At 36.4% G+C, this 26,833-nt stretch overlaps 1 protein-coding gene across 2 annotated transcripts in view; it reads left to right on the forward strand.

The window, feature by feature from the left end:
- The window catches only part of TTLL5 (tubulin tyrosine ligase like 5), a 276,452-nt gene that overhangs the window by 114,299 nt on the left and 135,320 nt on the right, over positions 1–26,833 (forward strand). For both annotated transcript variants that reach the window (XM_069489049.1, XM_069489040.1), the window contains 6 exons: positions 1,976–2,122; positions 3,228–3,331; positions 6,072–6,199; positions 8,963–9,046; positions 9,617–10,018; positions 18,099–18,283. In XM_069489049.1, coding sequence (XP_069345150.1) covers positions 1,976–2,122; positions 3,228–3,331; positions 6,072–6,199; positions 8,963–9,046; positions 9,617–10,018; positions 18,099–18,283 — 1,050 coding nt within the window. The remainder of the gene's footprint in view (positions 1–1,975; positions 2,123–3,227; positions 3,332–6,071; positions 6,200–8,962; positions 9,047–9,616; positions 10,019–18,098; positions 18,284–26,833) is intronic.

Genomic DNA, 26,833 nt, shown 5'->3' on the forward strand with positions numbered 1-26,833 from the left:
TGATAATTTTTGCTGTATATCAGTCATTTGAACATGCCTGGGATTTAATCTTCTAGGAAGGTTTTTCTTTTTTTTGGATCAGAATGACAGGGAGCTTCAAGCTTCAAGTAAAGTCAGAGCTTATAGAAGAAGCCACAGCCCTTCTATAACCTTTTTAACAACAGGGATTTGTCACCAGAAAAAGAGGGACCTTTAAGTCTGAGAAAGCTGCATTCTTTATTCCACTCAGTGGTAACCCCATTATAATTTTCTAGTCCTCCACATACGAAAGACAGGTCTTTATGCCAGGCTTATTGTAAAAAAATGTTGGTTATCCCAGAAAACAACTTGTGAATTTATAGTAGCCAATATAACTCAGAGATAAAACCTTGTGTGTTGTGAATAATCCTTCAGCCATCAGTGGAAAATGTTAGCTCTGCTCTTTCCAAGTGGAAAATTGAGACTGCCTTTTGAGAGTCAGTTTGTCTGCTCCACTGTGAAAAAATAATGTTTTAATATTTCAGCTTAAACCACCCTATAGTAAAGACAGCTGAGTAGAACTATGAAATTCAACCCTCTGGTTATGAGGCTGTTCCATTTATGCTGGAGTAAACTGGCACAAAGGACAATGAGCCAAAATCAAATTCAAGAAGAAAAAAAATAATTCAGAAGAGAATAACCACTGCAAATGCTGGCTTGGAATTCACATGGGATTTCTATGGGGCTTTCTACAAGAATATTTGGGATCATTGCTGCAAAACTTAATACTGGTTCTGTGAATTCCTTCTTGAAACTGTATTTAGCAAGCAAACCCTGACTCATTCCTTGATGACTGTGGCAGTAGTGGTCTTGCTTATGAAGAAGGTAGATGTATAGTTACCCTCTCTGGTCTGGGTTGGGTTAGAAATTCTTTATCTCATAAATCACAGAGGGCATATCAACAGAAGGTCTCAACATCTATCGTCAATTTTATTGTATTTATGGGGCAAAAACATCTTTAAGGCCTTTGGCCTTACAAAATCTCTCTTTGAAGCATTTATGATGTTATCAGTCATCTGACTGGTAACTGTTCCGATATCAAAATCCTTTGCCCCCATCTTAAGTGCAACGTATTCTTTCTTTCCCTTAATGACTTTACACTGTGCCCTCCCTGCCAACCCTAAACTCTGAAAGCTCCCTTATCCTTGGGGAAGGAAAAAAAAAAAGGCATCACCTTTCAAGCTACTATGACAGTTCTTCCTTTTGCTTTATCACTAAACTTTTAAAATGACTAGTTTCTACTTTTTACCTCTATTCTTCATTACCTATGCATTTTCTTAATATCTTTCTTTTACTCTCTTTGTTAAAAATGTTCTCTTGAAATTATCCCTCAATGGTCAGATCCAGGACCTTGTCTGGGTAGTGGTCTTTCTTAGAAGCATTTGACTTACAACACTTTCCTCCCTTGTCCTCCAGGACACTATTTTCTACTAGATTTCTTCCTACATTTTTGATGTTTCTACCCTGTTTTTTTTTTTTTTTCTGAATCTTCCTCTTCTTTCCTAAGTATGAATATGAAAAATATATATTCTTTTTCTACCAGAACACCTTTGATGATTTCTTCTATTCGCACAGTTTTAGTTTCCACTGTCTTTGGCTATTCCCTAAATAGCTATCTCTGATCTTTCTATTAGAAATGATATCTGCTCTTTGAATTATTATAATACTATTTGTGTATCATGGTACTTTTATAACTCCTATTTTATTACATAGTAATTTGCATACATATTTGATTTTTATTTTCTAATTGTCAGCTTACTGAGGGAAAAGAATAAGTTTCTTTTGTTTTGTTTCATCTTTGTGTATCTTCTTATACCTACCATGTTTGCTTTGGGTCTTGTTTGTTGAAATGTATGTCTCTTCTCATATCTGTGTTGTACAATCCCTTCATAGGTTGTCTTCTGTTGCTTAGCATAATCCATGCTTTATTTTTTCCCCATGATTCTTTAATTTACAGGAGCTGGTGGTTCGTTTCCTCAAGCGAGCATCAAGTAACCTCCAGCATTCACTGAGGATGGTATTACCCAGTCGACGATTGGCACTTCTAGAACGCAGAAGAATCCTGGCCCACCAACTGGGTGACTTTATTATTGTATACAACAAGGTAATTGGTTTATCTGTTAGTCTTTTGCTTTGAATTGCCACACACTGTCAGAAAAAGATTAGAAGCCTCTGTCCAACTAGGTGGAGAGGTTCTTTTTCGGTTCTCTAGCATCATCATCCTTTGTGTATTACTGTCAGGGAGAGCAGGACCTCACACCTTAACCCAGCTGGGCTGAAAAACTATTACTTCTGAAGACTAAGTGTCCATTGTTAACTCTTAACAAAAGGTATATTCCTTTTGAGTTCTATTGCACCTGTGATGAATCCTGGGCTATGTGAATCTGCATTGTTGTTATTGTGCCTGTGGACAATGGTGAGTTGACTATTTGGGAGCAAATTTAAACTGTAGATTTGATATAATGATGTATTCTTCTTTCTTGAGAGAGTTACACTTTCTTCTCTGAAACATTTTATACAGTGACATTATTTTACAATCAAGCCCAGGAAATATACTATTTAATTAGACTATTTTACAAAGCATCCTATAACCAAGGGTCTCAGGATGCATTAAAAATATAATTTGGGGGGTGGGAGGAGTATAGTCAGTTTGCAGATGGAAAAGCTGAGGCTTGGAAATTTAAATGGCTTTTCTGAAGTTGTACAGAATGGTTAGTAGAATATCAATGCACCAAACCCCTATCTATAATTTACTCCAGATTTGTTGAGAATTTTGTTATGTCTTATATAAGTGAAGAGTGTATTCAATTTGGAAGCTGATATAGGAGTATCTTCCAAGACCTATCTTTCCTCTCCTAATTGCAACAACAAACTGTGTCTGTGTTGTCATACTGTTAAAGCTACAAGTATGATCCTGGATATTACTAAGCTATTATAAAAAACTCTTTGATCAATGGGCTGTATAAGTAGAAAGTAAAAACATGATAAAAATTTATATTTGTTTTGCAACTTGGGAATTTCAAAACGTTTCATGAAATAATGGCCAAAAGTAAGATATCAAATTTATAGGTGACAAAAGTATAAGGAAGAATTAAATTACTTTACTATAAGGACAAATTAACCCAAGGGTAATGAAACTAGACAATGAAGTACCATTTATCAGGAGTTAATTTTATCTTGTTTTTCTGTGGGGCTTGGGCACTGGGTAGGAAACAGAACAAATGGCTGAAAAGAAATCAAAGAAGAAACATGAGGAAGAAGAGGAAGATGGGGTGAATACGGAAAGCTTTCAGGAGTTCATCAGACAAGCAAGGTAGAAGACATTCTTGATTAATAAAAACCATTTTATTCCATCTTCCATACTGCCCATTGAATACCCAGCATTCTCCTGTTTCTGACACATGGATGTGAATGAAATTACTCTCAACGTTGGGTGCAATGGTGCATGCCTGTAGTCTCAGCTACTTGTGAGGCTGAGGCAGGAGGATTGCTTGAGGCCAGGAGTTTGAAGCCAGCCTGGGCAACGTGGTGAGACCCTGTCTCTAAAGAAAAAGAGAAAGGAAGAAAAGAAAGAACAGAAAAGAAAAAAATCACTCTCAGAAGAAGAAAATTTTGTAGGCTTGGCCTCTTCATATCTCAGCCAATTATGTTGCTGTTGTCATGGCTTCAGTTATCAAAACACTGCTGCTGGGTATGTGGGCTGTAGTACTAGACAGCCTTCAAAGTACACCCCACTCAAAGTGCTGAGAGAGCCCTTTGGAAATTTGAAGTTAGAGGCTTCTAGTGTTTACTGGGTCTGAGTTTATTCCTGACCTACTGATGCAGTGGAGATGACCAAATTTTGCCTACATTGAGTGGGTTGAGAAATTGGCAATTTCTCAACACTGTGAGGGTTACGCCTAATTTATATAAAATAGAACAAGTCTTTCATGCTTAGGGTTAGCCTTTAGGAATTGAAAATCTCAGTATTCAGTTTTCTGTCTTGATACAAGTCAGCCAGGCTATTTTGTCCATTTATACTGGGTTTTCAAAGGAGGAGACAACAAAGGCACTTAATTTTAAATCTTGTAAAACTCATACTGGAGGGACTTTTTCTAAATAGAGAGTTGTTTAAAACTAGGAAAATAAAAAAGGGTAAAGTAACTGTAAACCCCATTACTTAGGTTTCAGTCATCAACGTCACAATAAGGAGAAAATCATTAGAAAATCAACACTGTTGATTTGTGAAGTTAAATCAGGTGGGGGTTTATCAATCATCAGTATAGTATGATCTTTATTTAGTGCCTGTAGAGACCTCATTGTAGCCTCAGTATCATGTGCTTAAACACACAGCAAACAAATACATCCTTTTGTAGGAGTCCATAATTGTATGATGTTATTTTTGTTGACATTCTTGGGTCTTGAGTAATGTGATTGATAAAGCAGGTATAGAAACAATGCAAGAAACAGTTTCTCACACCAACATTATAAAAATAGAAAAGGAAAAAGAACTAGATCATGTTAAGAAAAAGCTCTACTTTTAATGCTAAAAGATTAATTTCTGGTTCCTCTTTTGGATCTTCTAAATCCCTAAAAATATGTAAAAAAGAAAAAAGCCCATCCTTTTAAAAAGTGACGTGTATTTCCCCACCAGGTCTAACTGGATGCTAAAAATGAATTACACATTCTATTAACTAATTATGTAGATTTGGAGATAAAATATATTAGAACATAATTACTTCTGATGGTGGATTATGTGTTGATTGTTGGGAAGTATGTGGTAGCATCAGTTCTTTTATTGAGTTTGGGGTGAGTACGTGGATACTTTGTCAGGGCTGGTAAATTCAAATACCTGCAGGAGTCAGGCAGGAAAACATAAATTTTAAAGTGGGCAAAAGATAAGACAGGTATAAAACAGCTTGTATTTTGACCAACCATAACCTTTGACTTTTAATATTCTGTGAAGGGCTAAATAAAACACAACAACAGGCAGAGGCAGTTGCCTGTTTGCAATGTCAGCTGTAGATCTTTGATAGTTACTTGTGTTACTTATCTTGGGGCACTTAGCTATTTTAAAGACCTTGGGGCTTACACTGAGATTCATACAGGTGGTTTCCAGGTTCTCATTAGAGTGTGTTCTGAAGATGGGCTATAGGTTCTTGGTAAAAATGCAGGCATGCTTCAATTATGGCCGTTTACCTGGAACATAGCCAAGCTTCAGGAAAAAGAAAAGAAAAAGACCATTGAGAGGCTGCTACAGATGTTACAAAATCCGTGAATGATACGTTAACTGGAAGACTCCCTTACGCTCTCGTCTGTTTCCTTAGGCTTTGTATTGTGTGGATGGTCATAAAGAGCATATAATTTCAACAGTTTGAGGCGACCTTAGAGATCATCTAGTTCAGTCTCCTGCATTGTACAGATGGTGAGGGAACTCATCTGTGCTTACACTGGGGGGTTTCCTTATTGCTTAGGGAGGCAATTAAAATAAGTGGCTCCTTTAGTGAAGATACTTCTATTATCTAGAAGTGGGGGGACAAACTGTAAAGGGACAGAAATAAGTATTTCAAACTCTGTAGGCTACATATGGTCTTTTTGCATATTCTTCTTTAAAAATTTAAAAAATGTTTTTAGCTGGGGCTATACAAAAACAGGTTGCTGGTCAGGTTTGGCCCAGTCTTTAGTTTGTTGACTCTGGATCTTCAATGTGGCTGTCCAATGGAATATTCTGTGAGTGACTATTGAGCACTTGAAATTTAGCTAGTATAACTAAGGAAAAGGAAAAAAATCTTTAATTTTATTTAATTTAAGTAGTCACATATAACTAGTAGATTCCATATTGGACAGTGTACATCTTTATTCATCACTGTGGGATGAATAAAGTTTTATCATGCTTTACACTTTTTAGATTGCTTTCATTTATATTTTATTTTAACCATCTATGAATAGGGACTTTTCAGCTTATGCTTTTCATTTTCCCCTTTTCCAGCTTATTCTGTTTCCATAATAAAATCTGGTAGAAAGATTTTCCAGAATAGCTTCCTGTATGATCATACTTTTTCTCCTCATTTCAGTGAGGCTGAACTGGAGGAGGTTTTGACTTTTTACACCCAAAAAAACAAGTCTGCAAGCGTGTTCCTGGGGACTCACTCTAAAAGTTCTAAGAACAGCAACAGTTATTCTGATAGTGGGGCAAAAGGTGGTAAGTATGCTGGTTAATTAATGAAAAATAAGAAGAACAAGTGAAGAAATAAGAAATTCAGAGGAGAGTCAAAAATAATGTGTTGACTGAGCATTAATAGTCTCCAAGGGGGTGAAACTTTGCAGTATAGGATAGGGATGGAAGATGGGGATAGTGCTTTTTGTCCTAAAAGCAGAAGAGTGTTATGATCTGATTTTTCCCCCCATGGTAATTAACAATGACAAGCTTTTCAAGAAAAGCTGGTAATGGCTAACATTTCCTGAACACTTATCTTCCTATCTGCTGGATGTGGTCTTATCTTTTACTTCCAAAAATCATGTGGAGTAAGCACTATTATGAAACTTCTTTACAGACAAGAAAATGGCTAAAAGAGACTGAGTAACTTGCTCAAGATTACTCTGCACCACGTAGGGACAGGAATTTGATCCATAGTCTGCATGACTCAAAGCTTGTGCTCTAATCTCCACTCTCCTGCCTGTCTAATGATTGTTTTTCCCTCTTGTCAAGTCTGTTGCTTTCTCTAGCTCAACAGAATTGGCATTTTGGGTAGAATTCTTTGTTGTGTGGGGCTGTTCCATACCTGGTGCGATGTCTCATATCCTTGGTTCTCAGCCCTGTATGTTATTAGCTTCCTTCAGGCATTATGATAATCCGGTATGCTTCTACATGTTTCTTAAAGTTCTCCCTGCCTCGAAACTCCATGATCAGGGATTTTGTAATTGAATATGGACTGGGCTTTCCAGCTCATGTCATCATGATAAAAAAAATAGCAGTGACATTATAAACAAAGCTTTGTGCTTTAACCAGATTCATTTAAAGCCTAGATAGAAGTATAAGGCATAGGTAATCAACATACTAATTTTGTCAGTCTGCCAAGTACTAGATTCAAAGATGGAGACTTCTTCCCTGCTCTTAAGGCTACCATAATCTATTGTGGAAATAGCCAGGAAATTGTTTTTTGTTGCTTTTTTTTTTTTTTTTTTTTTTTAGATAGGGTCTGGCTCTGTCATCCTGGGTAGAATGCAGTAGTGTCATCATAGATCACTACAACCTCAAACTACTGGATTCAAGTGATCCTCCTGCCTCAGCCTTCCCAGTAGCTGGGACTACAGGTGCACACCATGAAGCCTGGCTAATTTTTCTGTTTTTAGTAGAGGCAGAGTCTCACTCTTGTTCAGGCTGGTCTCTAACTCCTGAGCTCAAGCAATCCTCTTGCTTAGGGCTCCCAGAGTGCTAGGATTATAGGTGTGAGCCACCGTGCCTGGCCGGAAATTGGTCACTTAAAACGTGGAATGAATTTTCCCAAAGAAACAGTGTTAATGTCTTAAAAACTGTTTTGGTTCCTAGGCTACCCCAGAAAAGCCTAGTTAACTCACTGTATAATTGAAATACTGTATTACTAGAAGTCCAGAATCCAGTCTTCTTCTTTGAGCTTGCGTAACTTCATTCATCTGTTCATTCATTCTTTCTACACATTTTTACTGAACACCTATTATGTGTTAGGCACTTTGATAGCTACTAAGAATACAATGACCAGGACTGTCATAGTCTTTAACATTACAAAGTTTGTTGTGTAGTAGATGAAGTTGGGTGAGTGAATACAAGAAGAAGGTTGGTGGAAGCTCTGAAAAGCTCCTGTAAGAGTTTTGGACAAGGGATGCTGAGGGATTCTTGTAATGAGGTTAGGGTAGAGAAGAGTGCTAACCTGGGGAGGTGGGGGCCTAGATGGGTATTCATATAGTAACTTCGCCCCTACTAGTAATGGGGAAGCTCTAACAGCAGGTATTGGCAGCACCTTTGTAGAGATGGGTCATTTGAAATTCTAGGAGTCATATGTTAAGGACTACCTTTACATAAGAAGATCTATACCTGTCTGTATCTATTAAGAATAACTAGAGGGGCAGTAGGAAATCCTCAGTCAAGGAAACAACATTATGACATTTGACAGTGTCATATCTGGACTCTTTTCAAACATGAACAAACAAGTGTATGACAATATTACCACTGCTGGCGGTGATGGAGAGGAGAGAATTCATATGTCCCTATTTTTTTGCTCTGAAAGATGATCTGTAAAATGGCCTTTAGGTTTTTGTATAAACCTATTCCTTAACAAAGATTTTAGAATATTTCTCTACATGATTAGCTCTGGCTATTCTGTTTCAAAATTCTGTAATAGAGAGAAACTAATATATTGGAATGACTTTATTATGGAGTATATTGATCACCCTATCTCAAGTAAAACTAGGGCATTTACTTTAAGATACAGAGCCACTGTAGTATCCAGGTATTATACCAACAAATAGTGGGACTGCTCTTTCTGTCTCATGGTAGCTGCCCTACTCCATACATATTATGACTTCTAGGCTCCAGTGGATACCGCCAACCAACTTGGTCTCATAGACCACACCCCCTCCTAGTCTGAATTCCTGTCAGAAGCAGCTAACTACCTTTAATTTTCTTTCCAGGCATACCTGGCTTGTTAGTAGTCCATGGATGACTGCCCTCGGTTTAGGTAGCTTTCCCTGGTTCAGTTAGCTGGAGCTGGGAATAGCTCCTGAGTTGGGAATAGCTGGGAATCATTTGGTTGGTTGCCCACTCAACAGGGCTGTGGGTGTGGTCATCTCTGGAAAACTGGTGAGACATGCAGTATTCCCCAGCATTGACTAGTAGTTGTGTTATATTTTTGAAAACAAAATTATGTATAGAGCAATGGCTTTGTGTTTGATTAGTAAGAGAGCCTAAACTCAGTATTTCTTACTTTAGATCACCCTGAGACGATGGAAGAAGTGAAAATAAAGCCACCCAAACAGCAACAGGCAACAGAAATTCAGTGTGATAAATTATCTCGTGAGTGATTTCAAACCTACGTAGATTTCTTGCTCTCTGATAAATCCCTAAAAGAAAAAAATAGTCATCAGATATTAAATATTTCAAAAGCATGAAGCATTACCCCTTTTCCTTTGTTTTTCCTTTTCCTTTAGAATTTCCTCTTATCTATTGATAATCTATTTTCCTTCCAAAGAATTTTTCATTTTCTTAAGTTTAGAAATTCTGGGCACTTTCTTTTTTCCTAGAAGATTGAAAAGAAGGGGGAAAGGAATTAGCTGTTGCTAGCAGAAACTTTGTCCTGATGTTCTAAAATGTGTAAAACATGCCTGCTCTGTTTTGTGGAGGTAGTACCAACTCTGGCTTGTAGAAAGGACTAAAAGTAAATTCCTATTTCTGTTGCCAGGTCATCTCTGGTAGGCAAAATTCATTAAGTCCATGATGAATATTCATTAAAGTCTGTATTTTTCATGATTTCTGTTTCATGCTAAGATTATTTTGATGTTTTAAAAAATGTTTGTGTTTTATAGAGATTATATGTCCATTTTTCCTAAAATGATCTGTTGTTTTGTTTTGTTTTGTTTTTAATAGGATTTACCACTTCAGCTGAAAAAGAGGCTAAATTAGTCTATACCAATTCTTCCTCTACTTCTGTCTCTGGTCCTGCTGCTACTCTTCTGCAGAAAATTCCCAAAACCCATTTGTCATCTATTATTTCAACCTCTGACCTCTCGCCAGGGCCTGGCCACCATTCTTCTTTGTCTCAAATTCCTCCAGCTATCCCCATTATGCCTCACCAGCCAGCAATCTTACTGAACACAGGCTCTGACAATGCTTCTCCCTCCATACATCCTGGAACACAGACCATACCAAGCCCCGCTGGCCTGCCACGCTGTCGATCAGGCAGTTACACCATTGGCCCCTTTTCCTCTTTCCAAAGTGCTGCACAAATCTATAGCCAGAAATTGTCTCGTCCCTCTTCAGCAAAGGCAGGTGAGTGAGATAACAAAAGGCAGCCCGCAGTGACAGCTCCTTTCCAGCCCCAATGAAAAAAGAATGTCATCTCTTCCCTTTGCCTTTTCTTTTGAAAAGTAAAGGGACACATGCTGCATTGTTTTGATGTGACTAAGGAAGACTCTTTCATTTCGTCCAGGAGCATTCATTCATTGATACAGAATGAAACAGGACTTCTTTTAGGTACTAGAGATAAAGAGATGAATAAGACAAGGCTTCTATTCACTAAGAGGCTACATACAGTCTAGTCAAGAGATTTCCCATCACAGATAACCATAGACCTATGAGTGTGTTATATGCATTCTTTCTGATTCAAATAGTTATTCCTGACATCAAATTAGTACCTTTTATTTTTCAATGTATTTAAAATCAAGAATGACATGGATAAAATAACCAAAGAATTCTTAAAATAGGGTATCTAATTTTAAATGAAGTGGACCCATATTAGTCAAGTTTTCCCCCTATTTTTTAATAACAGCTTTATTGAAACATAATTCACATTCCATAAAATTCACCCTTTTAAAGTGTACAATTCAGTGGTTTTTAGTATAGTCACAGAGTTGTACAATCAACACCGCTATCTATAATAATTTTAGAACATTTTCATCATCTCCAAAAGAAACCCCATACCTATTAGCAGTCACTGTCTTATTTCTTCCTCCTCCAGCCCTTGGCAGGCACTGATCTACTTTCTGTTTCTACAAATTGGTCTACTCTGGGCATTTCATATAATTGGAATCGTACAATAGGTAGCCTTTTGTGAATGGCTTCTTTCATTTAGCATGATGTTTTCACGGTTCATCCATGTTGTAGCATGTACTTCATTTTTTATGGCTGAATAATATTTTGTTGTATGGATTTTGTTTATCCATTCGTCAGTTTTTGTTTATCCATTCGTCAGTTGATGGGTATTTGGTTTGTTTCCACTTTTTGGTCATTATGAATAATGCTATTATGAACATTTGTGTATAAGTTTTTGTGTGCACACATGTTTTCATTTCTCTTTAGTGTATAGCTAGAGAAGAATTACTGGGTCCTATGATAACTGTATATTCCCCCTTTTTGAGGAATGTCCAAACTGTTTTCCAAAGTGGCTGTGCCATTTTACTACCAGCAGTGTATGGATGTTTCAATTTCTCCACATCCGTGCCAACATTTACTGTCTTTTTGATTTTACCCGTCCTGGTGGGTGCGAAATAGTGTCTCTTTTTGTTGTTATGATTTACATTTCCCTAATGGCTAATGATGATGAACATCTTTTCATATGCTTAATGGCTGTTTGTGTATCTTCCTTAGAGGAATATCTATTCAAATTCTTTACCCATTTTTAAATTGGTATATTTCCCTTTTTATTATTGAATATGAATGTTCTTTATATACTCCGGATACAATCTCCTTGTCAGATAAATGTTAAAAATATTTTCTCCCTATCTGTTGGTTATCCTTGTACTTTCTTAGAGTACAAATGTTTTAAATTGATGAAGTCCAATTTTTCTACTTTTTTTCTATTCACCTGTGCTTTTGGCATCATATCTGAAAAACTATTGCCTAACCTAAGGTTACAAAGATTTCCTCCCGTGTTTTTTCTAAGAATTTTATAGTTTAGTCTCTTACATATAGGTCTTTTACACATTTTGAGTTAATTTTTGTGTACGGTATGACATGGGAGTCTAACTTCATTCTTTTGCATGTGAATAGTCACTTGTCCCAGCACCATTTATTGGAAAGAATTTTGTTTCCCCATTGCATTATCTTGGCACTCTTGTCAAAAATCAATTCATTATCAATGTAAAGGTTTATTTCTGCAGTCTCAATTTTATTCCATTGATCTATATGTCTGTACTTATGCCAGTATCACATTATCTTGATAACTATAGTATCATAGTAAGGTTTGAAATCATCAACGATGGTTCTTCCAACTTCATTTTTCTTTTTCAAGATTGTTTAGCCTGTTCTGGATCCTTTGCATTTCCATATGAATTTTAGGATCAGCTTGTCAATTTCTGTAAAAAAAGGCAGATAAACTTTTGATAGGGATTATTATCTGTAGATTAATTTGAGGAGTATCTCTTTTAAACACTTTAGTAATTAATAGCCATGTTAAAATGAGTTACAGCTAGCCATGTTTTATAAATTCTAATCTATATTTCTTAATACCCGGTTTCAGTTGAAATGGATTTTGTAATATGCCACTTGAATCAAGAGATTAAATTTTCGACTTTAATAAGTCATAAACCTGAGTATATGCATATATGTGTCTGTGCTAATTCTGAGTGATCTGTTCTTGTCAGTTAATTTTCTAAAATCAGTAATAATAGATAATATTCTAGTTTGAACTTTTTTCCCCATATGAGAAATTCAGTAAGATCAATGTCTCCAATCTCCTGTGTTATTGTTGAAACTTTTTTTAAAGCCTTCCCTTTTCACCTTTTCCAAGAGCGGGATAGGTAATGTAAGAAGCTGATTGGTCAAAAAATATTTCCTGGTGTCTGTTATGCTTTCTTATTTGACATGTGGATTGTTTATAAGTATATTGTTTAATTTTCAGGTAGTTGAGAGTCATTCTTTTTTATAATTGGCTTTTAGCTTTTTTCCACTGTGGTCAGAGAACATATTCTGAATGGTTTAAACAGTAGTAGACAATAATATATGGACAAAAATATTAATATGTAGTAGGTAACAATAGCCTGTGAATGATTAGGGTTAAACTTTTCTGCGGTGATTGAATAGTTTTGGAATGAGATTAAGATATTATTTAACTATAGACTTTTTACAGTTAAATATACAGTATCAAATTTCAAAGGTCACCACTAAAAGAATAAAAGTCTGTAAATTCTAAACCTGTAGGGAGAAGATAAATGAATTGAGGGGAAAAAACATGCATAAACATAGGAGTATACAAGAAAAAAGCATAGAAAAAGCACGAGTAGAAGTTTAAAACACGGTAAATAAAGTCCACATATATGAAGAATCAAATAAACACAAATGTATTGAACTTAACTTATTAGAAGATTGTCAGATTGAAGTTTAAAAAAAAAAAAATTCCAACTATATGCTGCTTACCAGAAGCACACCTAAGGATAAGGAAACAGAACGGTTGAAAGTAAAAGAATGAGGAAAGAATTACCATGTAAGTACCAACCAGAAGAAAGATGGCACAGCTACATTAAAAATGCTAAAATAGACTTTAAGATATAAATCTTTTTTACAGATAAGGAATAACTGCATAATGACAAAAGGTTCAGTCAAAAGATAAAACAGTTCTAAAAGTGTTTTATTAGGTACCTAGTAAAATAGCCTCCAAAGATATAACTCAAAAATTTAAACAACTACATGAAGAATCTGCAAATCTACTGTCTTAGTGGGAGATTTCCACATGTTTCTATTAATTGTTAATACACTAAACATTTTCTTTCTTTTTTTTTTTTTTTCTTTTTGAGGCAGAATCTCACTGTGTTGCCAGGCTAGAGTGCCGTGGTGTCAGCCTAGCTCACAGCAACCTCAAACTCCTGGGCTCAAGCAATCCTCCTGCCTCAGCCTCCCAAGTAACTGGGACTATGGCCACGCCCCACCACGCCTGGCTAATTTTTTTCTATTTTTAGTTGCCTGGCTAATTTTTTCTATTTTTTTTTTAGTAGAGATGGGGTCTCGTTCTTGCTCAGACTGGTCTCGAACCCCTGACCTCAAGCAATCCTCCCACCTTGGCCTCCCAGAGTGCTCCCTGACCTCAAGCAATCCTCCCACCTTGGGCTCCCAGAGTGCTAGGATTACAGGTGTGAGTCACCATGCCCAGCCAACTGATTTTTTCTTTAAATTAGAAAAGGTAAAGAGAATTTGAACAATTTGATGAGTTCATTTATTGATCATATATAGGACTATGTATCCAACAATTAGAAAAAATACCTTTTCAAGCATACACGATATATTTATAAAAATCAGTCATGTCTTACAACTTAAAGAAAAAATTTCAAAGACTTGGTATCATACAGCCATATTCTTTGTCCACCCTGCCATTAAGTTGAAAGTCAATATCAAAATATATATAACAAAAAATACATATATCAAAAAATATATAACAAATTTCTATATATTTCAAAATTTGAAAGAGTCAAAGAAGAAATCCTAATGGAAATAAATTTAAAAGTATTGGAACTGAACAATAATGAAAGAACTGCGGTCCAAATACTTGGAGAACAATGAAAGGAAGTATTAGAGGGAAATTTACTGCTTTAAATACTTAGATTTGAAAAGAACACAGGCTGAAAATTAATGTGCTAAATGTCTGACTTTAGATGTTATAAAAGCAACACTATCATAAATCTAAGTAAAGAAGAAAGAAAGATGTAATAAAGATGAGAGCAAAAATCACAGAATTCAAAAATAAAATAAAATAGGAGATATTAAAGCCAAAAGTGGTCTTTTGAAAAGCCAAATAATGTGTTCAAACCTCTGGTTAGACTGATCAAGAAAAAGGAGAAGACATGGATAAAATAAGGAATGAACATGCAGATACAGAAAATATAAATATACCAAAAATGACAAAAATAATATGATACTGTTAACTACTTTATTCCAATAAAATTGAAGAAGTATACAAAATGGACAAACTCCTACAAAAGTATAACCTACGTATAGTTGACTCAAGAATATAAAGAAAGTCTGAATAGTCCTATAAGTATTAAAATAATTGATACAGTACTTAAAAATCTTCTCTTAGAGGAAACATACATGGCCCAGATAGTTTTATGGGTAAGTTTGAACAATCTTTCAAGAGGTAGACAATTCCAATATTAAAAAAATCTTCTAGAGTATGGAAAAAGAGAGAATACTCCTTAATTCATTCTGTGTGGCTAGTTTCATCTTGATAATAAAACCAGTTGAAAACAGTATTCAAGAGAAAAATTGTAGACCGTTTGTGTTCATTTATGAACACAAATGCAAAAATTCTAACCAAAATGAAAGCCAGCCAAATCTAACAATATCTGGAAGAAATAGTACACCATGAGCAAGTTTATTCAAGGAATGTAGGAGGGGTTTAACATTTTGAAACATATAAATGTCATTTCCCACATTAACAGATTAAAGGACAAAAACCATATCCATCATTATAAATGTAGAAAAAGAATTTGATAAAATTCTGCACTCATTCATGATAATAATTCTCAGCATACTAGGAAGAGAAGGAAACCCTCTTAACCTGAAAAAGGGTATCTGCCCAAAACCTGCAAGAGGTATTAGTCTAAATGGGAAAATGTTGAAAGCGTCCCTTTTAATGTTAAGAACAAGATAAGATGCCCACTAATGTTGCTTCTGCCCAGTGTTTTACTGGAAGTCAGAACCAGCATAGTAAGATAAGAAAAAGAAATTATAAGCATACAGATAAAAAAAAAAGGAAATAAAATTATTTGTTTATTTGGAGATAATATGTAGTCTACATAGAAAACAGGAAATAATTGCAGATATTTTGGAAATGGTGATTTTTAGCAGGATAGATGTCCATAAGACCAATATTAAAAATCAATAGCTTTTAAAATTACCTGCCACAAAATCTTAGAAAACAGTTTTTTTGCTTGTGGTAAAATATACATAACATAAAATTTTCCATTTCAACTATTTTTATGTGTTAAGTTCAGTGGCATTAAGTACACTTGCATTGTGCCGCTATCACCACCAACAAAATAGTGTTTTAAAAAACATCATTTTCAAGGGCCTCCAAACTATAAGCCATCTAAGAATAAATTTAGAAAAGACTTAAGAGGAAGTTTTATAGGACTGTGCAGAAAGATACAGACATTAGGAAAAACCCAAATAAATGAGTTAATATACCATTTACATGTGTAGGAAGACAGTATCATTAGTGTTTAGTTCTCATCACATTGATCTCGGGATTCAATACAGTTCCAACCAAAATCTCAACAAGTTTGTTGTTGAACTTGATAAGCCTGTTCTAAAATGATAGTCTAAAGGCAAAAGGCCAAGAATAGTGAGAATCTACTAAAGTAGAAAAACAAGGTGGAGAAGTACCTTATTAAGACTTAATATAAAGATATGATAATTAGGACAGTGTGGTATTGGCAAAGGTACAGACAAGATGACCAGTGAAACAGAATGGAAAGTTAGAAACCATCATATAGATAGATGGAACTTAGATATATGACAAATATGGCATTTAAGATCAATGGGAAAGGAGGAATTTCTCAATAAGTGGTTCAGGGATAATTGGTTATCCATATAGGAAAAAAGTGAAAAAAGTGAAAGTAGATCCCTGCCTCACACCATGCATAAAATCAATATCAGATACAAAACTTAAAACTTCTAGAATAAAATAAAGGAGACCATCCTTAAGATCTTACAATATGGAGCAAAAGTAAAAACAAAAGCACAACTCCTGTAAGTCAATCAGAAAGACAACACAATAGAAAAATGATAAATGATATCAGAAAAGAGGTAATATGCTCAGTGTCATTAGTAATCAGGTAAATGTAAATGAAGACTACGATGATATTTTACATCCTCTTAGGGAAGAATTAAGACACTTGACAATAGTAAGTGTTAGAGGGGATATAGATCAACAGGAACTCTTTGTTTGTGGGAGTGTAAAAAATACCACTTCGGTGTTATTACATATATTCTGAAAATTCACATACCCTGTGACCCAGCAATTAGCAAGGATGACTCTTGGAAGTGTGATGTTGAATAACAAAAGCAAGTTCCAGGAAACTATTTCAATAGGATCCCATTTTTATAGAACTCAAAAATAAGCAAAATTATCTATGCATATACCTGCAAACATACACATATATATGATAAAGCTATAAAAAAAGGAATAGAGTGAATAATTAGGGGAGGAGCAAGCACATCGTTAATGCACATTATTGATAATGTAGTTCCTGGATTGAGTAGTAAGTTCACAGGTATTCATTATAATATACTTATATAACTATATATACATATATTACAGATATTTTGTGTGTACCAAATAATATAGTAGACATGAAAAGTTTTAGATTTTAAAAATCTATTGTGTATGCAGAATAATCATGGTTACATTAGCATTAATAAAAGGATAGAAAGAAAATACATTATAGTGTCTCCTCTTTTCTGGGTTTTTAAATTGTTTTTTTGAGGCAAGGTCCACAATATCACCCAGGCTATTCACAAACTCTTGGGCTCAAGTGATCCTTCCACCTCAGCCTCCCAAGTAGCTGGGACTACAGATGTGTGCCACCACTCCCAGCTAATTTTGTTCATTTGTATTTTTTTAGAGAAGGGGTCTCACTATCTTGGCCAGACTGATCTTGAACTTCTAGCCTTAAGTGATCTTCCTTCCTCAGCCTCCTAAGTAGCTGGGGGCAGGCATGAGCCACAGTGCCTGGCAATTTAAAAAAAAAATTTTTTAATGAGATGTGTGACTTTTATAATCAGAAAAAATATGAACCTTGATTTTTATATTAAATAATTTCTTTTTGCTAGAATTTGAATGCTCAGAATAATAGAACTCTCTGATATTATAGTTGATAGAAGAAAATTTAAATCTGAAAGGAAAATCAGTCATTTGAGAATATTAAGATTATTGCTGTTTTTCTCAGCACACTCAATTTTGCTTTTATTCCTTTTTCTCTTTTAAGCTTTGTAAGTATTGTGGATGATTTGGCGGTGGATGCCATAAACTATTGACAAGTACAGTCACATAACAAGAAAAATAAGAACTATAATGAGTTTCAAAGATATATTTTTAATTCCTTAAGATTAGTAAATTCTAGGATTGGTTATTCCTGGCTACATGTGATGAAAATTCTTGTTTGTGAAGCTTTCATACTAAGGGAAAACACATTAATAAATGCATGTAACAATTTGGCAATAGGAAGAATTTCTACTGTCTGGTAGGCATTTATTTTTATTTTTGTGGCCATTTGAAGATAGTTTATTGCTTCTTGTGTTATTAAAGATCCCTAGAATTCAGTAAAGTGTCTGTTGATTTGAGATTTCCTGTCATTATCTTAATTTTTTTCAGGGCTATTTTTCCAAAGTATGTGAAAACTTTTCTCCTTTTTAGCAGGTTCATGCCATCCAAACAAGCATCATTTAGGAATAGCCAAAATACAGAAGGAGGGAGAAGATGGTTCTTTGTACGGCAAACGGTACAACCAAAGTATGGTTACAGCTGAACTTCAGCGGCTAGCTGAGAAGCAGGCAGCAAGGCAATATTCTCCATCCAGCCACATCAGTCTCCTCACCCAGCAGGTATGGACTGTCTAGGGTGCCAAAGAGCTCTTTAGGCCTTCCAGCAGGATTAATGACAGGGTACTCTGTCCCTCCCTGTCTTTACAATTCCGGTATGCTGTTGCCTCTTGAATGAGTATTAGTGGGTTTCAAGCTAAGAACCCAGGTATTCCTCTTTAATTCTAAAGAAAATGACTTTTTGTTACGGGAATCGTGAAGTTAAGTCTGCTACTGGCTATGATGTACCTATTTTATGGATAAATAAACTTTAATATTCATCTGTAAATATAATTTTAAGGGATCTTTAAAAATAACTTCTTTCTTTGGTAAAGTTTTCTAGTGAGTTCTAATCTTATAAATCTTTTTACCAGAATGTCAGAATATTATTATCTTTACAGTTTTTTGGTGTGGGTTTTTTTTACTGTATTTTATGATCTCAGGATGTTTTATAAGTAACTGATAAATGTAGGTATGTCATTATGCCCTTATCCAATACATATTATTCTCCCCATTTTACAGATGGAGGAAACTGAGGCTAAAATAAATGATGTGATGAAGGTCATTCAGTAAACTGGATGGATAGATATGAGGATATTGACTTTTAAGTTATATATAGATTAATAAGTATACAACACAATGAAGTTAGATGATACTTTCAAGAATTTTGTGGAGTCTCTTTGTCCTTCTTGCTGATTATCCCTCATGGTGTTTAATTGAGGGAGAAGCCCTATCTTCTCATCTTCCTTAGTGCTAAATGGCATCAAAGTCATCCTCCAAAGGAATTTTTGTAATTTAACTCCACAGTTATATTTTACTATATCTTTGTCATGTCAGATTCCTTAATTGGGTGGTAAGTCTGTAATAATAAGTCTAGAAAAAAGTGAAGCTGAAAATTACTTTAAGTACATGCTAAAAGTAGGCAACACACTGCTCCCTGGTGGTACCCTACTTTTTGGTATAAAATTTAGGAGCAAAACTAAAGGTAAGCCTCTCATGGGCATAGATTTATTTCAGTCACGTCCTGATGTATGAGGCAGTAATTATTTTCTTTTCAAATCCCTAGAAGTTGGAAGGAAGTAGATGAGGAGTGCTAATGTGAAACAGGAAGCAAAGAATCTTACAAGGGCAGGGTTGAGACTTGAAGGGAGTTGTTTGGTTGAATTTTAGTGATAAAATGATGGGAAGAGAAATAGGATATAATCATCATGGTAGGATGGGAAGGAATTTTGAAATGTGAAGTGGCTATGAGAAAGGGTTAAAGGCCAGTGATCTGCCACACTTTTATCATTGAGGGTCACTGACTAGAATATATGTTTCCAGTTTAAAAATAAACAGCTGGAAGCAGCAAGACATTAAGAGATTTTGTGATTGTAGTAAAAACATAGCCATTATTAGCGCTTACATATTTTCACCTCCTATCATCTGCTAGACCACAAAGCCTGCCAAAGGAAAATATCCTGATCCTGTAGGAATCCGAGGTGAATGCATCCTGACTAGGAAGTCATCCCCCTTCAGTCCATCTTTCTCATCTATAAAGAACTTCAGTGCCAGTGAATTAAAAGTCCATCAGACTCCTATTCGTAGGGATCTGAACTTGCCATTAGATGTCAGTCTTAACTTTTAGAGTCTTGGTAATAAGGTGGTTAGTGCCTGGTACAATACTGAAGGGAGTACGTAATAAGCAGGGGTGGTGGAGTGGAAAAAGCTGGATTAGCCATCCAGAGACTTTTATTCTTCTGCCACTGATTAGCTGTGTGATCTTGGGCAAGTCACTCAACTTCTCTCAACCTCATGGTCTTCACTGATTAATGGGGAAAATACAACAGGGTCATGAAGATAGTAGGCAGAACCTCTTTGTAAAGTCTAAATGCCATCTATGTGGAAAATATTATTTTAGCCATAAAAGTCTTTCAATAGTAACTGGTTTCTAATTTGATTTGAAAAAAGTAAAATTTTAGATAAAATGTACTTTGTTATTGAAAAGCTCAATTATAGGTTATTCAGCCCCTTCCCTTCAGAGAAAGTAACTCCTTAATTTGGAATTTGGAAAATTCTGTCATTTATTGTTTTTTGGTAAATAACTAATAACATGTTATAATGGTTTGGTATAGGCTCTGGTACCTTTGTTTCCTAGCAGTTTCCTTTCTTCTCTAGCTATGTTTGAAAGAAAGATGCCTTAGTTTCTATCTGAGGCAAGTGATACAGTATCTGTGGCTTTCTAGAGAGAGGTGGGACTGCAGACTGAAAGATGTGGGAGGCCTGCTCTTCTGTCTGGACTTAAAGCATGAAAACTCAAACTTAGCTGTCATCAGAAACAGCTTTGTATCCAGTAATCACTTTACATGCTTTTGAATTCTTCTTACCTATCATCATTTCCTTATTTTCAATTCCTATTTTGCGTTTGTGCTTTCTTTTCTTTTCTTTTTTAATTTTTCAATAAGCTTATTGAATATTCCCACCCCCTTTTTATAAGATTAACTCTGGATATATTTATTCATTCTATTGTTTTATTGTTTTCTAATTTATTGTTTTCTTGTTTTATCTTTGCTAATTCCTTCTCTCTTCTTTCCTTAGCTTTATTTTATTTCTCCCCAATTTCTTGTGCTAGGTGCTTAATTTATTTTCATTCATTCATATTTTTTACTATATTTAAATATGTGAATTTTTCTCTGAGTATTACTTTAATTATATGCCATAAACTCTGATATATCTTTAATTACTTTTCTAGGCAAGGAATTAAGAGACCTCCTGCTAAATAAGGAAAGTTGATATTAAATTATTTGTGCTATTTTGGAAGATGAATGTAGAAAATTGAAATCGTTGAGTATTTCTGAACAATCATTTTATTTTGCCTGTAAATTCAACTACTTAACCTATTAAAGTCTTTAATGGTATTTTCTACAAAGCTTTTTATTCCATTGTATTTATGTATGTATGTATTTAAAAACACTTTACTAAGCTCTGGAGAGCATTCCAGGCTTTGATCCTAAGACTTGGGGATAAGACATAGTCCTTAGCATGCAATAACTGTCTTGTAAGGGTGACAGCCACATAAACATATGATAATAATAGCATGGAGTATGCATGACAGAGATATTTCTAGGGAATAAAAAACCACTAAAAGGGGCCCCTAACCCAGCTTCTGGGTAAGAGTGGTAAAAAGGCCAAAGCAGCCTTAGAAGAGATGACACCTAAACTGAATCTTAAAGGTAGGCAGGTAGGTGGCAGAAGAAGGATAGGAACACCTTCTAGAATAAAAAGTAGTATGTGTATATATGGGGGAACAACACTTTAGTGAAATTGGAGAATCTGGAGTCAACAGGGCATAGCTACCATTAAAGCTGGAAAAGGCCAAGGGCTGGTTTGGGGAAAGCTTTGAATGCCCTGTGAAGGAACTTTTCCTTTATTTCATAGATGATGGGGAACCCCTGAGACCCAATTGTTTTGCCTTTTAGCTGGATCACTCAGGTAGCTGGAAGAAGGATGGATTTGGAGGATGAGGCAATGTCGCTCCTTTTTCCTCCCTGCTCACTGGTGAACATACTAAGGAACAGTGAACTAGTCAAATGTAAAAAAGCAAAGTACTTGACAACCCCAAAATTTGTTAATAAAAGTTTGAAGGACCCAGAATTTACATTAGAGGTTAGATTCTTGAGAAATTTGTATGGCTAAAAACAGAACCTCATTTACTTTGTAGTTACTACTACTTCTATGATTTAACTTTGTTTATAGCCTAGAACACATAAGAATATCAAACTTTTTCTGCCCTATGAGCAGTGGCCACTTACAAAATGTGCAAGCACATGTACACTTGAAATACAAAAAGATACATGTTCTCAACATATGACTATTCAAAAAATACCTTACAAAACTGAGCAGAGTAGGTCAATTTTAATTCTTTCCCTTGGCACGTGAGAGTCTGGTTATCTTTTGGGGATAGGATCTTTTGGAAATTGATTTGTGCATCCCTAAAAGCAGGGTTTTCTAGAAACATTTTGTGCCTGGGATGGGGGTGGGGTTGCTGTGGTGGCCAACAGGGTGCTGGAGTGGAGCTTCAGTGTGAGGTCTCTCTATCTCTGCCTCACTGCGATGTGAGGGAGTGCAGTGCTAGCCCTTTGTGGTCATTGCCATTAATGAACAGAAGAATGTGGTGAATTAGCCCAGCTCTGTGGTGAGGAGTGGGAGGGAGGGAGTCAGAGGGAGCACCGGCCCTCTCCGTGCCGGCGAGTGTGAGATTTCAGGACCCAGCTATCATCAGGAGCAGCTCCAGCTCTTCCAGGCTGGGAGTTTAATCAAAGGGATAACAGCAGACCACCCAGGCGGGGGCTCTGAGTGAGCGAATGTGCTGTGTCAGTCTCTGCTCCCCAGCCAGCCAGTGCCCAGGATGTGGCCAGCCCTCCTGGAAATGTGCTGACAGATGTGGGGGGAGGAGACACTTTTTGCTCTTAACATTTTTCATTTAGATAGAGAGTAGAAAAGAAAACCATTTGATTTCTTTCTTTTTTGCTCCTTACCCTGAGACTTTTCCTGCCTAGTCCTAGAGGGGGATGGACACTGTAGAAAATGTTTGCTTCATAGTGCTTACTCATTCATACACAAAGGAGTTCTTTATCATACCATCATAAAGATCCACAGTGGACCTTGAGTGAATCTCAATTTCAGAAGTTCCAATTTGGAGGTGAAATTCGGAGAGGTGGAGCCAAATCTTTGAAATGATTATAAATGTTCTCTAGGATTGAGGCAGATGGCACCCTGTTTATCACACACTTTGGCATTTGGCACTGGAAGCTTTCTCCCTGCCTCCTTAGCCTATCTGGATGCATTTGAACTACTGTATATTTGTGCTCGGATTCTGTAGTTGTTTGCCAACTCTAGTCCCTGTGGTTCTATATTCTTTTCTTGGTAGAAAAAACTGTTCTTTGTACCATATACATTACTCTTTCCCATTCCTAAAACCAGAATAGGGTAAATAGAAAAAGCATAAGCTCTTGAGTCAGTGAGACCTTGGACAAATTGTTTCACCTTCCTGTGCCTTGATTTCCTTATTTGTAAAATGGGGTAATTTCGGTATCAAGACTCATTCTCCTCCTGGCTCCTTGTGCCTCTCTGCTCTGGTACCTAGCTCCAATTGATCCTAATTCCCTAGCTCTTCTATGTCTCTCGAGGCTTTAATCTCCCATTTTTTCTTAGTTCCTGGCCTATTACATGGTCTTTTGTTCTGAAATAACCTTTCTTTTATTCTGCTTCCCTTTCAAGCTCTTGTCTTCCTTGTACTGCCAGACTTCTTTTAATGTAACATACCCTTACTGTCCCCAGTTCCCGCCTCCCACACTCACTTTTGCAGTCCAGTCTCTCTCTCTTAGCATTTGTCCATCTCTCTCTCTCAGAGGCCACTGATGACCTTGGAATTATCAACTGCAATTACCTATTTTTGCTCCTCATCCTCCTTCAGCATGTGGTGCTATTGACCACTTCCTACCTGTAAATTTCCCTTACCCTCTCTGACCCTTCAGTAATTTCTCTGAGAGCTCATTCCTTCCTCCTAGATTGCATTTTCAACATTTTTAAAAAGCCACTGGCATATAGACCCCAAATGTGGAAAACTGATCATGGCAGAGTCTCTCTAATTGCAGAAGGTGGGATGACCCTGGGCATCTGCTCCGCTGCTCTTTAGCAAAATCCTCCAACATACCTCTGAATCCCAGGCCACAATCCTCAGAACTTTTTTTCTGTCTGTAGTTTCCCCTGGGGTAAATTTTCTTTTCCCATAGCTTCATCTGGCAGTTCTCTATGGATTTCTCCCAAATATGTATCTTTAGTTTGGACCTCTTTTCTGAGTGCCAGGTCCAAATTTCCAACTGCCTGCTAAACATTTCCACCTAACTATATTGCCCAGCATCCAAAATATTTGACATATTTTGAAAATACTCAAAAGTTATTCAACATACCTAAAACCTATTTATTTGTTCTCCTCCTTTATTTCTTCTAGGTATTAGTGACATTGCAATTCTAGGGATTTAGGAATGGAGCTTTTGATTTATCAGTGCCTCTCTTCGCTTCCTTATTCTCTGTATGCCCAGGCAGTTGCCAAGACTCTACAGTGTCTCTGATATGTATCTTCTCTGTTTGTTTTTCCATCTACTGTCTTGCTTAAGGCCTTGATTATCTCTCAAATGGACAGCTACTATTACCAATTCCCTCTTAACTGGTCTCCTGGCCAGTTTCTCTGTTCACCCTAGTCTTTGCTCCAAAGGACTCTTTCTAAATCACAAATCTAATCATGGAACTCCTCTGCTCAAGAATCTCGAGGTGCTTCCTGTTTGTCTGCAATGTGAAGCCCAAGCTATTAAGTGTGATTCAAAGCCTTTATTTAGAATTGGCTCTGGGCTACTTCTCCAGCCTGTTTCCCTCCCGTCACACGTTTTTGTGCAGCTCAACTGGAATTTCTCTTAGTTTCTGTGCCTTATACTGTCTTCCCCAGGCACCATGTTTAATCTGTGCATCTGTCTAGGCTCGGCATAGATGCCACTTCTCTCATATGCATGCCATTTTACGCATCATACTGTATGTGTCAACATAGCTGTCTCCTTTAATAGACAGGGAGCTCCTTCAGGGCAGTGTCCTCTGCTGCCTCAGAACCTGACTCATGGATAATACTCAATAAATGTGCTGATTCTACTGGACTATAAATAAGGTTCTTGACTGAGGGTGGGACCATGTCCATTTTTTCACCAATTATTCCTAACCCTGGTATATAGTATGCACTCAATACATATTTTTTAAATAAACAGTGAATAAAGAACCCCCTGTAGCCCCAGCCAGAAATCATCTTTCTATCCTCTGTGCTCTTTCAGCCCTTGATTAGTCACTTTCTATAACAGATCTGTTATAACTATTTTGCATCTCTTCTTTCCTGTTTTGCTCTAAACTACAGGATGGCAATTTTTTCTAACCCATTACCTGGCACGGGACCTTGCACTTGGTAGACACTTACCCACGTGTATGCTAAGTTGAAAAGAATTTCTCTTCTGCATTTTATTGGTTTTTATATTCTCTTTAAACATTATTGCTGTTTCATTTTTTCATTGATAATACCACACCTGCCCTTAATAAAAAGTGGTTGACATTAATCAGATGCTTGCTTTGTGCTAGGCACTGTGCTAAGGACTTTATGTGCATTATCTTTTAATCCTATGATAATCCTATCTTTAATCCTATCTTTTAATCCTTATTTTTCACCTATGAAGATGAAGAAATGGAAGGTGGTAGGATAAGTGACTGTGTCAAGGTCGCACAAATAGCAAGTAACTGTGCCAGGCCTCACACCCAGAGGTCTCTCTGACTCCCTACTCTTTACCTCTGTGTTTTTCTGCTTCTTTCTCTTTGAATCAGGACTGAAGCCTCTTATCAGACTAAAATGACTGAGCTTAACACTGTGAGCCTGTTGTTCTGTGACATTTCTGCAGAGATATAGCCAAGCCTGTGCTTGAGCTTGCACAGAGAAACTAGGAGTTGAACTTCCTCTCTGTTTTCATGATTAGAAGTGCTTCTCCACTCCTCAAAGCAGCTTGAAAAACATGTGGTTCTGTCTCGATTCTCAGTTATTTGTTAAGCGAACTCATCAGATTATTTTATGATGTATTCAACTGATTCTTTAAGGAGGCACAATCCAATCTTGTTAATAATCACCAGAGATGCAGTAAGAGTAGATCTACTTATCATGGCTGCAGCAGCCATCATCAACGCACAAAAGCAGTGTCTAAATTGGAAACGCTACAAAGAGATTTGGCCATTTTGTCAGGTTTCCCAGGAATGTCTCTGGCAAATCTTGATCTGGAACTCTGTCTAGATTTTGGAACACTAAATGTCTATATGTATATGTATATTATGTAAATGATGAAGTTCAACAGAGAGGGAAGATATGCCAAGAGAATTTAGTGCTAATGTATTAGAACTGCAGAAATTTCCTGCTTTTCCTGACCCCTTTAACAATATGATTAACATTGTAACCTTTATCTCCTGGTGATTGGAGTGTAAATTTCTTAAGATTCATTTGATCAGCATCCAGGAATTGAAAAAAGAATTGAAACTGCCTTAAAACATGTGTTTGTTGCTTGTTGTGGCTAATGATTTCATAAAAACTCATGAAGGACCCTTGGAAGGATGTGCAAAATGTAACTGTTTAAGGTATTTTCATGTTCTTGATTGAATATATTCTTTAATATTTCTCTAATGGTGGAAATCTTTTTTTTTTTTTTTTTGAGACAGAGTCTCGCTCTGTTGCCTGGGCTAGAGTGAGTGCCGTGGCTCACAGCAACCTCAAACTCCTGGGCTTAAGCGATCCTACTGCCTCAGCCTCCCAAGTAGCTGGGACTACAGGCATGCACCACCATGCCCGGCTAATTTTTTCTATATGTATTTTTAGTTGGCCAGATAATTTCTTTCTATTTTTAGTAGAGACGAGGTCTCGCTCTTGCTCAGGCTGGTCTCGAACTCCTGACCTCAAGTGATCCACCCGCCTCGGCCTCCCAGAGTGCTAGGATTACAGGCATGAGCCACCGCGCCCAGCCT

The sequence above is a fragment of the Eulemur rufifrons genome, chromosome 2 (assembly GCF_041146395.1).
Source record: "Eulemur rufifrons isolate Redbay chromosome 2, OSU_ERuf_1, whole genome shotgun sequence".
Taxonomy (NCBI): Eukaryota; Metazoa; Chordata; class Mammalia; order Primates; family Lemuridae; genus Eulemur; species Eulemur rufifrons.